This window comes from Nymphalis io, chromosome 28 (genome assembly GCF_905147045.1).
Source record: "Nymphalis io chromosome 28, ilAglIoxx1.1, whole genome shotgun sequence".
NCBI lineage: Eukaryota > Metazoa > Arthropoda > Insecta > Lepidoptera > Nymphalidae > Nymphalis > Nymphalis io.
In genome coordinates this window covers 5,891,779-5,907,918 of record NC_065915.1, presented here as the reverse complement: position 1 = coordinate 5,907,918, position 16,140 = coordinate 5,891,779, and the positions used below count along the sequence as shown (strand labels likewise).

The following is a 16,140-nucleotide window of genomic DNA, read 5'->3' as shown; positions in this document are numbered from 1 at the left end:
TAATTTCCCAATCAGAGGATCAATTTAACGGTTAATATTGTCAAATTTTGAAGATAGGGTTTCATGAAAAAAATTTAAGAGAAAAAACTCAATAACCTTACACAACTTTTGAACCCTAGTGAGCTAGCTATTAAACTAACGAGGCCGACGAAATATGTTGTTTAGATAAAATTCAAATGGAGACTCAACCGGCTGTTGGTGTCATCCCTCTCGGCACTGGAAATGACTTGGCGAGGTGTCTGCGTTGGGGAGGAGGGTAAGAGCATATTTATCAAATTTGTCCAAAATGTTACTCACAATCTACTGCGTCAGTAATGTATTGTTGTGTTCCTATTTGAATTGAGATTGAGCCATTGTATTTAAGGGCACTAGAAGATATTAGACATTTTGTTTTTGCAGTCTAAGGTTGGATGTAACCAATTATCAACAGAATTTGTTTTTAAAAACCATATTATTAACTATTTTCCATGATCCATTCGTAAAAAGAAAAATAACATTTTTGTAGAGTTGAGGTTCTTAAAAAATTAAAAGAGTATTTTTCTTCTTACGAGCAATAGAAAGTTATTCCAATAAAATTTTAACACTGTTCAAGATGCTTCAAAAAGTGTGATGCTTCCATATTGGCCTGTTAACTCACCATAACAATTTTCTAGTTACGAAGGTGAGTCGATCCACAAGATCCTGGACAAGATCGCTCGCGCCAGCACCGTGATGATGGACCGCTGGCAGATACACGTCGAGAACTCTTCGGATGAGGTAAGGTTTTCCTTCCAGTATTCTAAATATTCAATAAATATCCTCTATCCAAAGACAGAAAATCTAGCTAAATTCTAAACTCTTATTGGTTGAATTATAATTCTTTTCTTCATTTTGGTAATTAAAATCTACTGACAGAAAAACTAATTATTTTTTAATAGCCCGATCTTGACTTCGAATCCGGACTTCCGAAATCTCCAGCTAGCCACTAGATCAACGATTTTTACATTCATGTTTCAGTGTGAACACGTTCAAATGCCGGATTCGGCGCCCCATCCCACCTGTGTTCCATACAACATCATTAACAATTACTTCTCAATCGGAGTTGTAAGTATATAAATTCCAGTTTTTGTATAGTTTTAAGTAAATAAAAATTTTTATAACCTCTTTACTTTTCTAGCACGTGCCAATGGGGGTTATAGTGCTTATTAACCCCCATTGGCACGTGCTAGAAATTGAAGCTTTTAAAGAGTTAGCGAAAATAGCATCACAGATCAGTATCGCAACTGCTTTTTTCACATTACTATTGATAAGTCAAGATCCAATGGATTATATCCATTCGTAAACCAGTCCCGACAATTCCGGTTGAAATCCAGACACGTCGTTGAATTTATAATGCGTTAAAAAAAACTATCACCACGAAAATTGTATCAGCTAAAATTCTGCAACATACGCGTCAATTAACCTACATATGAAGCGTGTTATAATAAACTCCAAGCCTAAAACCAGCAGTGGGACGTGATTATTACTTACTATTTTTCTTTAGACGATATAAGGAATGAAAAGATCAAATCTTGTAGTAACAAAAACTTTCAGATAATTATATTGTTCTGTTTCCAGGACGCAGCGATATGCGTGAAATTCCACACGGAGAGGGAACGAAACCCAGACAAGTTCAGCTCGAGAATGAAGAATAAGCTCTGGTACTTCGAGTTCGCGACGTCCGAGCAGTTTGCAGCGAGTTGCAAGAATCTACATGAAAACATCGATATTGTTGTTAGTTATATATATTTTACGTACAATATATATAATATAACGACTGCCGCGATGGTCTATTGGATAGACAAAAGGCCACAGACCCCGAGGTTCCGAGTTCAAAAATTCTCAGCAGCAGCCCAGAGTCTGGAAGTTAGAAGCAGAGGAATGTGAAACAAACTAATAGAGATGTGTAATCGCAGTGCGACGGCGCGTCGCTGGAGCTGAGCAAGGGCGTGGCGCTGCAGGGCGTGGCGCTGCTCAACATCCCGTACGCGCACGGCGGGTCCAACCTGTGGGGCGCCGGCGCGCACCGCCGCGGACGCTTCCCCGACGCGCACCAAGGTACCGCCGCCGACCACTGCCGCCCGTCTGCCTGGCAGCGGGAGAGCAAATGAGAGCAATATTCACTTAAAGCTTTGTCTCTTATTTATTTTCGAATTATTTATTAATCCAACACAAGATAAAGTATTACAAGTACAATAAAAGAACCTGAAATAATACATAAATAAATATATATTTTTAAATGTTTTCGTTCTAGTTATATATGTGTGCTTTATTTAATATTTAGTAGGATTTTTAGTACGTTTTACTAAATCAATTTACTAAGATTAACTAAATATTAAGCTGTCAAAAAATACGGTATTACAATTGTTGTGTTATCGATACGCCTTAGTGACAAACGTTTATATAGTCTTATATAATTGTTGGTGTATTTCGATCATTTAAAAAATAGAAAAAAAAAATACTACCAAACCAACCAATCGACCGAACAGCTTATGTTGAGAGTGGGTACGGCCTGAGCTCAAGGCATATATGATCGAACCTGCGACTTTACATTAGGAGGCCCGTAAAGCAACTCCGCTATTCATGCTTCAACCAGCCACTTATATCAAGTGAGTCAGTGCTGACAAACTATAACGTAAAGTAACAGCCTGTGAATGTCCCACTGCTGGGCTAAAGGCCTCCTCTCCCTTTTTAAGGAGAAGGTATGGAGCTTATTCCACCACGCTGCTCCATTACGGTTTGGTGGAATATACATGTGGCAGAATTTCAATGAAATTATACACATGCAGGCTTCCTCAGGCGTTGTTATCCTTCACCGTAAAATACGAGATGAATTATAATCACAAATTAAGCACATGAAAATTCAGTGGTGCTTGCCCGCGTTTGAACCCACGATCATCGGTTAAAATTTACGCGTTCTTACCACTGGGCCACCTCGGCTTTCAACAAACTATAACTGGCTTGAGAATATATTTTCTTTCAGATATTGGCGATAAGCTGATTGAGGTGATTGGCCTTGAGAACTGCTTACACATGGGGCAAGTGCGAACAGGTGACACACATTTTCACTTACATTATATATGTATATCATGTTCATCCTTTAGTCTCGAGAGATGGCCCTTTTTTTCTCGTTGTACGCTTTTACATGGAGCATATATGCAGCTTAAGCAGACCTCTACAATTGTAAATTTTCATTGACAAGTCAACGTAAAACATTTGTTTGCAGGTCTTCGAGCATCAGGTCGCCGTCTGGCACAGTGCAGCTCCATCATAATCACCACTAAACGGACATTTCCTATGCAAATTGATGGGGAACCGTGGATGCAGCCACCTTGCAAGGTACTATTGGTGTAATATATATAACTATTTTTATTCGATATTTAAATAAAAAATATTCACTACCCTGCTTCAATGCGTGTTAGTGAAGCTTACTAAAACGCCAGGACCCACGATCTGGACCAGTGGCTACAACGAATCTTAACTGAAGATTGTGTATTCAAATCTAGGCAAGCACAACCGAATTTTCATGTGCTTTTTTGTGTTATAGGTGGACTGGCAAATTGGCGTGATGTTAAGTGGTCACCACCACTCATAGACATTAGCAATGTCGGAAATATTAACCATTCTTTACAACGACAATGCGCCACCAATCTTGTGAATGAAGATGTTATGTCCCTTGTGAACACAACGTAGAATGAGTAGGTGATACCCACCCAGACGGATTTGCACAAAGCCCTACCACCTAGAAAAGTGCTTAATTTGTATATGTAAATCATCTTATGCTCGTTAAAAAAACATCGTGAGGTAACTTGCATGTTTAAAGTACCTATCATGATTAAGCTTCAACACTTCTTCTTAAGAGAAAATGTTTTGAACCCAGGAGCCAAGCCATATGACCCACACATATGGCTTGCACAAAGCCCCATCTACAATATTATAAGAAGTAGTATAAAAGTTTCGAATACTGGCAGTTCACATTTTTTTTATCTTTTTCAGATAACTATAACTCACAAGAACCAAGTTCCAATGCTTATGGGTCCAGCTCCAGAAAAGGGAAGGAGCTTCTTCAAGCTCTTCACCCATTGTTAATCTCCCATTCCAAAACGATAAAGGTCAGAAAGAGACAGATATATAAGCTCGGTTTCATCTTTGAATGTATTAAATGATTATTAATTGTTATTACGTGTTATATATAAATATGTCTAGAATTAAAAAAAATGTTTTTTTTTGTCTAAGTAAATAGCATTTTTTTATCTATACAAAAAGAAATATTTAAAAAATATGGTATTGTAATAAAGACTTCGGATTATTAAATGGCTTTTTATATTAATATTTTGTGCTTAAAATGTTCTTATACCAGCTTGAATTGTACCAAAAAATTATACGTCCATTTTTGCGAAATTATATTATAATGTCTACAGAAATTTCTAGAATTCGCGTAAAATAGGTCTTAAAACCTAGAAAATAAGCTAAGCAAAATTAACTTAAATATTATTTCATTGCATAGTAAATAAAAAAATATATTAAATATTTTTTTGCAAAACCTTTTTTTTTGTAAAAAACCTTGCAATTTTTTATTATTATGCAAACTTTAGTTTCAATAAAATAAATATATTATAGTAAATTATTGTAAATGTTTATAAATACATTAATATAATTATATTTAGTGTTCTGTATTAAAAAATGGAGTGTAGGTTTTTTTTTTAATATTCACTTGACGAAGATATCAGAGATTTTGCAAAAAAAAATATTTGCTTCTAATTAAGATTTATATTTTTAAATTAATACTTAAACAAGGAATTAGTTATAAAAACAATGTTTATTTTTTTTCTAATTATTATTATTACTTTTTACTTTAGCATTTTTGAGAACTTCTAATAAATATTATTTTATGTATAAGAAAAATAAAAGCACAACAGATATTAAGACAAATATACACAGATGGTAATATATTATACATCTATATTATATACTGTTTAGAGTTTAAAAGATATATAAATGCGAACAGTATTTGTATATAGTCTCTTAATTGTAATATTAAAAATACATCTATGGTTGTCCGCTCACGCACACTGCAATATTTTATAATACATAAGTATGACGCATATTTACACAATAGTCAAAGTCAATTGTCAAAATACATAGCGGAATTAAAATAGATTATATTTGTTTTTCACAGAATAACTTAAGTTTGCCCTTTCCAATGGAAGGATTCCATGAGATATGGATTTGGATATTCCATGCGATTCGCTAATCTCTATATTTTTCACTATATTGTATTATAGTAAATAAAAAAAATATATTTTATTAAAATTTTATTTGCAATAACATTTTGTTTTGTAAAAAACTTGCATTTTTTTATTATTATGTTTGTACTTTAGTTTTAATAAATTAAATATATTATAGTAAATGATTGTTAATGTTTATAAATACATTAATCTAGTTATTAATGATTTTAAACAGTTTAATAGTTTTATGTTGAACGTTTTCATCTTGGTTAGATTATGGATTCCTAAGCTGGTCTGGTTGGTGTTCCAGCATGTCCATGATGGGGTTGTCGTAATGGATAATTCTAAATTAATAGTCCAGAATCTCCTTGGGATCATTTGTGTCTTAATAATCAGATCCGCATCTTCACTTACTTGTGTATTATACGATTTTCTTCGTGGTTGTCAAGGTCAAAAGTCGAGATGGCCCAGTGGTTAGAACGCGTGAATCTTAACCGATGATCGTGGGAGGAACCCGGGCAAGCACCACTGAATTTTCATGTGCTTAATTTGTGTTTATAATTCATCTCGTGCTTGACGGTGAAGGAAAACATCGTGAGGAAACCTGCATGTGTCTAATTTCATTGAAATTATGCCACATGGGTATTCTACAAACCCGCATTGGCCAGCGTGGTGGAATAAGCTCCAAACCTTCTCCTCAAAAGGGAGAGGAGGCTTTAGCCCAGCGGTGGGACATTAACAGGCTGTTACTGTTACTGTCAAGGTTACCCCAATCCTTCTATTAGAAAAGGCTTATGAGTAAACACCAAGATATGTACGTACAGTGACACGAATTACTTCAACATACAAATATAATAAAATTAATTTCAATTTCCGACTATTGAGCGATTCTTATCAATACTACATAAGATTCATTTCGTATTGTATATTTCATAGTCCATGCAAATAATTCCGACCAAAATATGCCAAATTTTCAATTTACTTGTGAATCTTTATATAATAAATTATATGTTTATTATTTATCAAAAATTAAAGCTGCTTATTAAGGTCATCCATTCAAATTAGATGGGCTTGGAGCTTATCCCATCACGCCACACATTGGATACACATGTGAGGGATTTCTGACATTTCTTTTAAAATTAATTTATTTATTTTTATTCAATTTAAAGTCAAGTTTAATGGTAACGTATGTATGGTGGTCTGGCAATCATGTCACCTGGTGGTAAGTGGTCACCACCGCCCATAGACATTGGCGATATAAGAAATAATAACCATCGCTTACATCGCCAATGCACCACCAACTTTCGTAACTAAGGTGTTATACTCCTGTGCCTATTACAATTTCGCTCACCCTTCAAACCGGAACGCAATAATACTAAGTCTTGCCGTTATGTAAGTTATTTAATGAGTGGGTGGTACCTACCCAGACGGCTTGTACAAAAACCATTGTAGCTTCACTTCAAATGCGTCACACGTGCTTAAACTATTACCTTTTACTTAAGTTAAAATTGTTACGTTTTTAAATCGAATATTAAATTCATTTAAGTATAATCTCATTGACGGGTTTAACTGTTTGTTGTTTAGTTAAATAAAGCTTTCATTGTTATTATTGTTAGTTTATATTTAGAATTAATTGTTCTTATATATTATTAATAAATAATCTTTGTAAAGTTAATCGAAAAGATTTTTGACGTACAATATTTTTTACTTGTCACGTGTGTGTGTACACGTGCTTAATTTTTTTTTTTTTTTTTCGCTTAGCACAATTTATTTTATCTACATACGAATCTTTTTAAATATTATTTTAATATATTCAACTATTACCGTAAGTTAAACGGTTTACGTGTTATTGGTTAAATAGATACTTATAAGTATAATTTATAGGCATACTCAATTAAGTTAAATGTAAAAAAAAAACTTTTTCGTTAAAAATAGTGTTGTGCGTTCTACAAAAGATCTTTCTATCTATGTTATATAGTGTATATTAACGTGTTGTCTGTATGAATGTATGTAGAAAGTTGGGGCTGTCGATCATATAAAATTTTTTTTTTTTTTTTTGTAATATATTATCTGTACTGTAAAGAATATTTTCATTCCAAATATAAATATATGTTAATGTCTTTAAAATAATGTGAAAAATATAATCAATATTTTGGTTTATTATTTTAATTTTCAATTCTTTTTAAATATCTAAACACATCAATATATGACAAACGTGCGTTATTAATCTGCTCTTAAATCCCGTGAAACATAATATATATATATTACTGTCTTTAAAGTCACTGCATAAAACTGTCTCACGCTGTACGTGTTGTGTTTGTGTGAGTGAACGTTATACAATACTGTCCATGTTAATGACGGTTTTATGCAGCAACAACATTAAGAAAAAAAAAACAATTATTATATATTAATTCTGACAGTCTCAATTTATTAGTGTATTGTTATTAAAAAAAAAGATCTTAGCGTTGCGATGAAACAATTAAAATCTGTGCCAGCTTTAATAGTTTTAAGATATATTTATTATAATTATAAATACATTATTGAATATTATTGTAATGAATATATGTGCATTTGAAAATCGTTTTGTGTTTATTTATTCAGTGGTCTATGGTAGCATGATGAAGTTGGTATGAACCATCGATCATTTCATTTCAACCAGACAAAGATATTTTGCGTTTTTTCCTAAATAAATGGTAAGTAACAGTGCGTTCATTAACGACACTAATCACAACTTAAAAATCAAAATATAGCATTATGGAAAAGTCCTTCACGCTTATATTTTTTACAATTGTACCTAAAACAGTAACAGCCAGTGAATGTCCCACTGCTGGGCTAAGGCCTCCTCTCCCTTTTTGGGGAGAAGGTTTTTGGAGCTTATTCCACCACGCTGCTCCAATGCGGATTGGTGGAATTCACATGTGGTAGAATTTCAGTGAAATTAGACACATGCACGTTTCCTCACGATGTTTTCCTTCACCATCAAGCACGAGATGAATTATAATCACAAACTAAGCACATGAAAATTCAGTGGTGCTTGCCCAGGTTTGAATCCACGATCATCGATTAATATTCACTTACCACTGGTCCATCTCGGCTCGGTACCTAAAATAGTCATTATATAAATAAATCTATAAAATGGTTTTTCTTTCATTCATTTTCATCAACAGCCAATCATCGTCCAATGGTGAACATAGGCCTCTCACAAGGTGCGCCAAAGCTCCCTGTCCTCCACCTTCCGCATCCAGTTGGTGCCCGCGTCCTTCTTAAGGTCATCGGTCCACCTGGCTGGAGGGCGCCCTACGCTGCGCTTGCCGATCAGCGGTCTCCACTCTAGGACTCATCTGCTCCAACGGCCATCGGTCCTACGACATACGTGATGGATGGATTTTTATCTACTTGTATCGATTTGAATGTTTATAACAAAAACTGACTGACTGACTGACAAATCAACGCACTCCCATACTACTTACATATACATTTTACTGGTGGTAGGGCTTTGTGCAAGCCCGTCTGGGTAGGTACCACCCACTCATCAGATATTCTACCGCAAAACAGCAATACTTGATATTGTTGTGTTCCGGTTTGAAGGGTGAGTGAGCCAGTGTAATTACAGGCACAAGGGACATAAAATCTTAGTTCCCAAGGTTGGTGGCGCATTGGCTATAAGCGATGGTTGACATTTCTTACAATGCCAATGTCTAAGGGCGTTTGGTGACCACTTACCATCAGGTGGCCCACATGCTCGTCCACCTTCCTATTCTATAAAAAAAAAAAAATACTAGGGTTAGCACCATGACAATTTGCATTCTAGTTCTTTTTACACAGTAGGTTACCACTAAGGAAGGATTTTCCAAAAATTTAAGCACTAAAGTGGTGGTGGGTGTAAGTTTGTATGAAAATTCTCGTTAGCAATTCTGGATTATGATGCGAGTGAAGCCGCGGGTCTTTACCCGCTATTTAGTATTTAAAAGTAATGTTTAATTACATCTAACATGTTACAACCTTACTTATTAACATTACATACAAAAAGTCGAGATGGCCCAGTGGTAAGAGCGCGTGAATCTTAACCGATGATCGTGTGCTCAAACCCGGGCAAGCAAGATTGAATTTTCATGTGCTTAATTTGTGATTATAATTCATCTCGTGCTTGTAGGTAAAGGAAACCTGTATGTGTCAAGTTTCACTGGAATTCTGCTACGTGTGTATTCCGCCAACCTGTATTGGAGCAGCGTGGTGGAATAAACTTTAAACTCTCCTTCTCCAAAAGGGAGAGGAGGCCTTAGCCCAGCAGTGGGACATTCACAGGCTGTTACTGTTGTACTGTTATTAACATTGTTTAGCGGGAAATAAGTTAAACAATGCAGTGTCTCTTTCTTTCTAATATCAAATCAATAATGGCAGAAAGAGATAAGTATGTGTTTAACTAAACAGCTGATAGCGACGTTTATAAATAAGGCCATTAGATTTTCTAAACTATAATATAAAAAAATATATTTAATAAACTTCTGATGCATGGTAATTGATTAATATTATTATAATTGAATAAAAGTATATAATCAAATTAAATGTAAATCATATATGTTTTCATTTTTTTATTATCCAAAGAAAACCAATCGCTTTATCGAATTTTATACGCATTTAATTAATTAAATCCAAGGAGTATATTGAATCGTGAATAAAACTGCGCCATGCAAACATCGATTACCAGTATCAAGATGTATTCTTACGTGCGGGTAAGGTTTTATTATTGTATTATTTTATTTATTTTTCTTACATTGTAAACGAAACATGATATGAAAAACCGGATGAGTTTTCTTTCGCCGGTTCTTCTCACAGTGTTTCTTTTACGAATCGGTGGTAGTTACTAGTTTGACTATCAATAAGTGTAATGCTTCAATGTTCAATAAAGTATTTGCCACAATAAAAGAGTGAAACCGCATTCAAATCAGTTAAGCCGTTCCTAAGATAACCGTGCACAAACGCACAGACAGCACAAATAGACAAACAAAAAAATCTAACAATCATTGTTATGGATTCCATTGCGTTGATGAAGGCCCCCGAGATTTTTCTCATATATGCTCCATGTACAGACAGCGATAAGCTATATTTTTATTATATGAATAGATATAAAAACACTTCGTGTGATGGATACGAGTTTTATATTATTTGTAAAGAAGTTAAAGTTAAAGCGCTTTTCACGCTGAATATTTGTTTACAATTATTAATTATATTGAGCAAATACATACAATACGTCAGTTTAAAAGACTATTAAGATTATATGTTCGAAGCAATATAAAATAATACAAATACATAATATGAAACAAGTTGTATTATATAAATGTAAAATAATTTATTAAATTTAATAGTATAAAAAGTAGCAATAAAAAATAAATAAATACTAATAATAATTTCTCACTTACTCATACCACTTCCTAGCTGAACTTAATCCGTATATTTACGACAGTCTATCGACAATAATGCAAGGTTTTCCGGATACCCTCATCGAAATTGTATTTTTCTATCATTTAATAATATCATATATACATGCCGCTTTGCCGCGCCGCTTGGCAATTGTTGTAGTAATATTATGTTTTCATGTTGGTGAATGTGTTTCTTGATGAGAATAAAGTTTCTTTAACCCGAAATACATTTTTGTCAACCTTAATATAGATTAAAAAAAATATACCTTGATAAAACTACAAAATCAATAAGATTTTTTTTTTTTGAAAGTCAAATTCCGGGCTGCTACTGAGAATTTTTGACAGAATAACTTTTTATTAGCCCGACTTAGGAGTTGAACCCAGCACCTCCAGGTCTGCTGACTTTTTTCAAGCCACTAGACCAACGATGTAGTCATATTATACTGCGCAGTCAAATTAAATTGTCAAAAAGGTACCAGTACAAGTCATTACTTTGTGGTAGGGCTTTGTGGAAACCCGTCTGGGTAGGTAATATTTATCGTTAGTATTGTGGTGTTTCTGTTGAAAGGACGAGAGAGCCAGTGTAATTTCATACACAAAGAAAGTGGTGGTGACTACTTACCATCAGGTGGCCCATTTGCCAATTGGCCTACCTATTTTTAATAATAATAATAATAAAAACTTTCTTATAACGGTCTCAGGTCTGAGGAATAGATATGAATTTGATTTTTAATATATTTTATTTTATATTAAAAACTTATCAAAAGAGGTCAAACTTTAAAACATCCCCTCAATTGTTGTTCACAGATAGCGTTGGTAGCGATATGTCTCCTAGCCGTCTACATTCAATGTCCGCATTGCAACAAGGTGCCACACGGTTAATGAAATATTTTTTTAATTTCCGTCATCAAATAACATGACGAACTCATTGATATGTCTAAAAATGATAATCGAAATTATTAATAAAAAATACTAAATATATATTTAAACGTAACATAAACATGCTTTGATGATTAATAAGTTCCAATAATATATATCAATAATTATATTGAATTTATTAAAAAATGTTATAAAAATTTTGTAACGTTCATTTCATTTTCATGGTTAAACAAAAATATAACAAAAAAGTATAAAAAAAAAAGTTTTTTTTTTTTTTAAATTCACCTTTTCATTAATCCCCTCACCTTCATCCAAACCTTATTTAGATCGATGAATGGTTATTATATAATAATAATAATATCCCGGGACATTTTTCACACACGGCTATCTGTTCCCAAATCAAGCTTGTACAGAGCTTGTGCTATGGAAACCAGACAACTGATATACTACATATACTACTTTTCTTTTGTAAATACATACTTTTTAGATAATTACACCCAGACTCAGAACAAACAGACATGTTCAACACACAAATGTTTGTACTGGGTGGGAATCGAACCCACAACCTTCGGCGTGATAGGCAAATATCTACTAACCATGCCAACCGGTCCGTATTAATCATTTCTATATAAATTTATAAAAAAAATGTAAGTGGGACTACGAAAGACATGAAATTAAAGCAGCTGGAAATAATAACAAAAAAAAAAGTGGCACGTAATAAAAAATATTAATAACTCAAATAAAATTACAAACCCACATTTTGAACTTTTGAATATAAATAAAACACCCCTGGAATCAGTAAACTCAGTAAACAAATACTTTGTGAGCATATGTGCTGATCTGGCCTCAAAAATTACCTCAAACCTACCATCCAACTTGACTAACATCTATAGAATCTATGCAAAACTCATTCGTTCTCTTAAGCACGACAAGATTAGCCAATTACGCAGGAGATATTATAGTGCACAAGTGTGTGCGCAAACACAGGTGCACTCTCTATTCCCTAACTCTCATAATATGATGGGACGGCAATCCGACACGAACGGAAAGAGTTCTGAGATCTAGGGGTAGGAGAGAGAATTGAGTAGTTGAAAATTCAGTGCTTTTCCGGATTCGAACCCATAATCTTCGGTTAAGATTCACGTGTTCTAGATCATAGCTAGTGATATACAGGTAGTTCTGTGATACATAATCATGAAATCATTAAAAAATACCATCTTTATTTTATAAATTACCTTTCAACAATTAATAAAGCAATACTAATTATTATCGCTAACTTACAAAATCGAAAGATTATTGCGCACGCGCCGGATATTACTGATCGCCGACTACAAGTTGATTATGACATTATTAAGCTAATTTAACTTACAATTAATATTTTAACACATTACTTTATAATTATATTACACAAATTTGTTGAAATGTTATTACAGGCAATATAACTCAATTAAAAACAAATAGTTTACGGGTTTAATATGTACTAATATTGCAAAAGTAGCTCTGTTATGCTTTCACGCTAACAACATTTGATGAAATTTGGTGTGAAGCAAGCTTGAACCCCGAGGAAAGATATAGTCTTTTTACAAATTACCCCCAACACCAACACCAACATCACCCCTCACCTAACATACGGGCAAATATTAATATAAATATATATAAGCAAAATCTTTTGTTATTTCAATGAAGAAACAACCTGGATTACAAATGAATAAGCTTGTAGTTTCTCTGTAAACAAAGAAACGACATTTAAAGTTTATTATTCCACTAGTTCTCTCCTTCCTTATTACATTTAACATCTCACAAGGGACATAACATCTTAGTTTCCAAGGTTGGTGGCGCATTGGCGATGTAAGCGATGGTTAACATTTCTTACAATGCCAATGTCTATGGGCGTTGGTGACCACTTACAGGTGGCCCATATGCTCGTCCACCAACCAATACTATAACTATGTATTTATTTTTAAAACATCAAATCTTTTAACTTTATTTCTATTCTCCCTCTTCCCTCGCTCTCATAATTCAATGGGACGGCAATCCGACACGACCGGAAAGAGTTCAGGAGTAAGACCAACGACTTTGTGTTTTCCGAAGCACGGGAGTGTACACACTTCCAACTTCCAGACTCCGGGCTGCTACTGAGAATTTTCTGACAGACAAACCCAATAACTTTTTATTGGCCCGACCTTGAAATTGAACCCAAGACCTCCAGGTCTATTAAAGTAATAATTATTATCTATTAAGGTTTATTAAAATTATTCCTTACATATAGTATACTCCAAAGCCTTATCCTAATAATGATTAAACTGTAAATAAATTCAAATCAAATATCGATTCCGGCGACGCCTCTGCGATTTTCTGTTTGAAATATTCATATATTTGAATCTAATTAGAATAAAATTATAATTGTTATGTTGATGCCATATACGCCTGCATTCTTGACAATGACATAGCCAGTGTTTTCGGGTTTATCTGCTTTAAATTATTGGATTAACAATTGAACATATGGATAAAGGTGATATGTAACATTTTTTTATATCATCATTGAAAGTACGTTTACGTACTTATTATCTTACGATTGTCATGTAATAAAAATGAGGATATTTTAACGTATACAGATTAAATAAACCAATCTAACATTGTATCTTTATGCTATTTTTATAATATTTATTTAATTTTTCACAGATAATATAAAATACAACAACACTATATCTCAAAATCACATTCAAGTTAAAACATTTTTAAAATAAAATTTTAAACTTAAACCCATTTAAACACAACATTTTTATAAAATTGTAAATTTGTGTCTTATCCTTCATCAATTAATTTTTTTAATTAATTAAAAATAAAAAAAATTTAAATTGTAGCTCATTTTATTGCCACATGGTGAAAGGCTGGTTAAATTTATCATCCATGGAATCGTAATTACGATTCAACGAATAGCTAGCATTAGCATTCTTCCCACAATTCCATTCAATGATCTTCTTCCATTCTTCACACTATTCCACTCGGTCACGCAAATCGATTTGGAATCCAGCGTCAGCCCTGGCCCTTAATCAAGGTAAAGCGAGATTGTCTTTCAACGCCCTTTGGTCGATGTTTAAAATTCACATAAATTATATTTCAGTTAATATTATATTAATAATGATTAACACATTTATGAAAATCAAACAGCAACGATCCTCTTGCTTTAGGGCCGGCTGTGCTTGAACCTCGCGATGATTGCGAATATACAATAAATAAAATAAAAAATGACATATATATTTGAAGAGATCCTTTATATATCGGGGTGAACCAAACGTTAGCGTGATTCAGAAATTTGTTTTTTTATTACAAAATATTAGTACAAAAGTTTATTTAATTTCTACGGTTTGACGAAAATATTTAATAAGATAATTCAAACAGACGTAAAAATTACATTATATGTGCAGAGTATTTAATTATTATAATTTATTTGACCTTTAATTGTAAATTTCATAGGAAGCTAATATACATATATGACTGATAAGGTTGTATTTTTTATAGTAGAACTAAACCGTAGATCTTTAGATAAATAAGTCAAGCGTGTCGCGGTGTTGAAAATATATACAAAAATTTTTAAGGTTAGCACCTTATGTTCTGGGTTTTCCTATTTTACAATATTTAGGTCTGTGTAATAAGATGTATATTAAATATGTTAAAAAATTGATTTCAGAAATGTAAATTGAATTCGTATTGAAATTGTTTATTTGAAAAACAATGGAATTTACGATATTATAACCTCGAAAGCTATTGGTATTTTTACTAAATGGGCCAAAATGATTAGTGGTCACCACTGACAATAATATGTATTGCGGAAAAAAAATCATCGCGAAATTTCCAGATATTAAAAGTTCGCAGTAGCCCGCTGAGTTTCTTTCGCCGGTACTTCTCAGGTCAGGGTATTTCTTTTTCGAACCGGTGGTATTTCTAATTTGACTGCAAGTTAGTAATACTTCTAGGTTGAATAAAGATTTTGATTTTTTTTAAACACTGCCAACTTCCGTACCTCGGGAAGTCGAAGGATACGACATACCCGGCTTTTAACGTCACGTTGTCTGGCGGGGCAACCGCACTCGCTATACATTATAGCGCCCCATCATTCCAAACATCGTCCACAGCCTTCAGCCTTTGGACTTTCCATTCTCGCATCCTCAGGACGTCCTTCTCAATGAGCCCTCACGTGAGCTCCATTTTCTCGGCCCCTCACAATGCAGAAAAAAGTACTTAATCGATCGAGAAATGAGTACCGATTGGGTATTCATAATTGACCGTTATGGCAAAAGTATGGTCAAAAGAATCCTTACTAATATTATAAATGCGAAAGTGTATTTGTTTATTACGCTTTCGCATCTTAATTACCCAAGATAACATGTTATCAGGAGTACAGAAAAGTATATAGGGGTCACACTGCGAGCAGGAATTAGTACTATATACATATTTTTTTTAAATACAGAATGATTCAGTTTTATACATATTCATCCATACATCTCATACATACATTGAACAAAAATGTCCTTTTAAGCAACGAGTAATTTTATCTCATCCATAGATTTCAATTAAACAGTCATAATATTATT

General features: G+C 33.4%; 1 protein-coding gene and 1 long non-coding RNA gene across 2 annotated transcripts in view; both read left to right on the top strand.

Annotated features, from left to right (window-relative positions):
* Window positions 1-4,529, top strand: part of LOC126779176 (diacylglycerol kinase 1) — a 127,493-nt gene extending 122,964 nt beyond the window's left edge. The window contains exons 17-24 of the mRNA XM_050503070.1: window positions 166-256; window positions 654-756; window positions 997-1,083; window positions 1,597-1,752; window positions 1,935-2,076; window positions 3,002-3,070; window positions 3,245-3,357; window positions 4,015-4,529. Coding sequence (XP_050359027.1) covers window positions 166-256; window positions 654-756; window positions 997-1,083; window positions 1,597-1,752; window positions 1,935-2,076; window positions 3,002-3,070; window positions 3,245-3,357; window positions 4,015-4,107 — 854 coding nt within the window. The 3' untranslated portion in view covers window positions 4,108-4,529. The remainder of the gene's footprint in view (window positions 1-165; window positions 257-653; window positions 757-996; window positions 1,084-1,596; window positions 1,753-1,934; window positions 2,077-3,001; window positions 3,071-3,244; window positions 3,358-4,014) is intronic.
* Window positions 4,530-9,835: 5,306 nt separating this feature from the next.
* Window positions 9,836-11,745, top strand: LOC126779265 (uncharacterized). The gene is made up of 2 exons (XR_007670277.1): window positions 9,836-9,979; window positions 11,474-11,745. It is a non-coding gene; the product is annotated as an uncharacterized LOC126779265 (long non-coding RNA).
* Window positions 11,746-16,140: the final 4,395 nt, after the last annotated feature.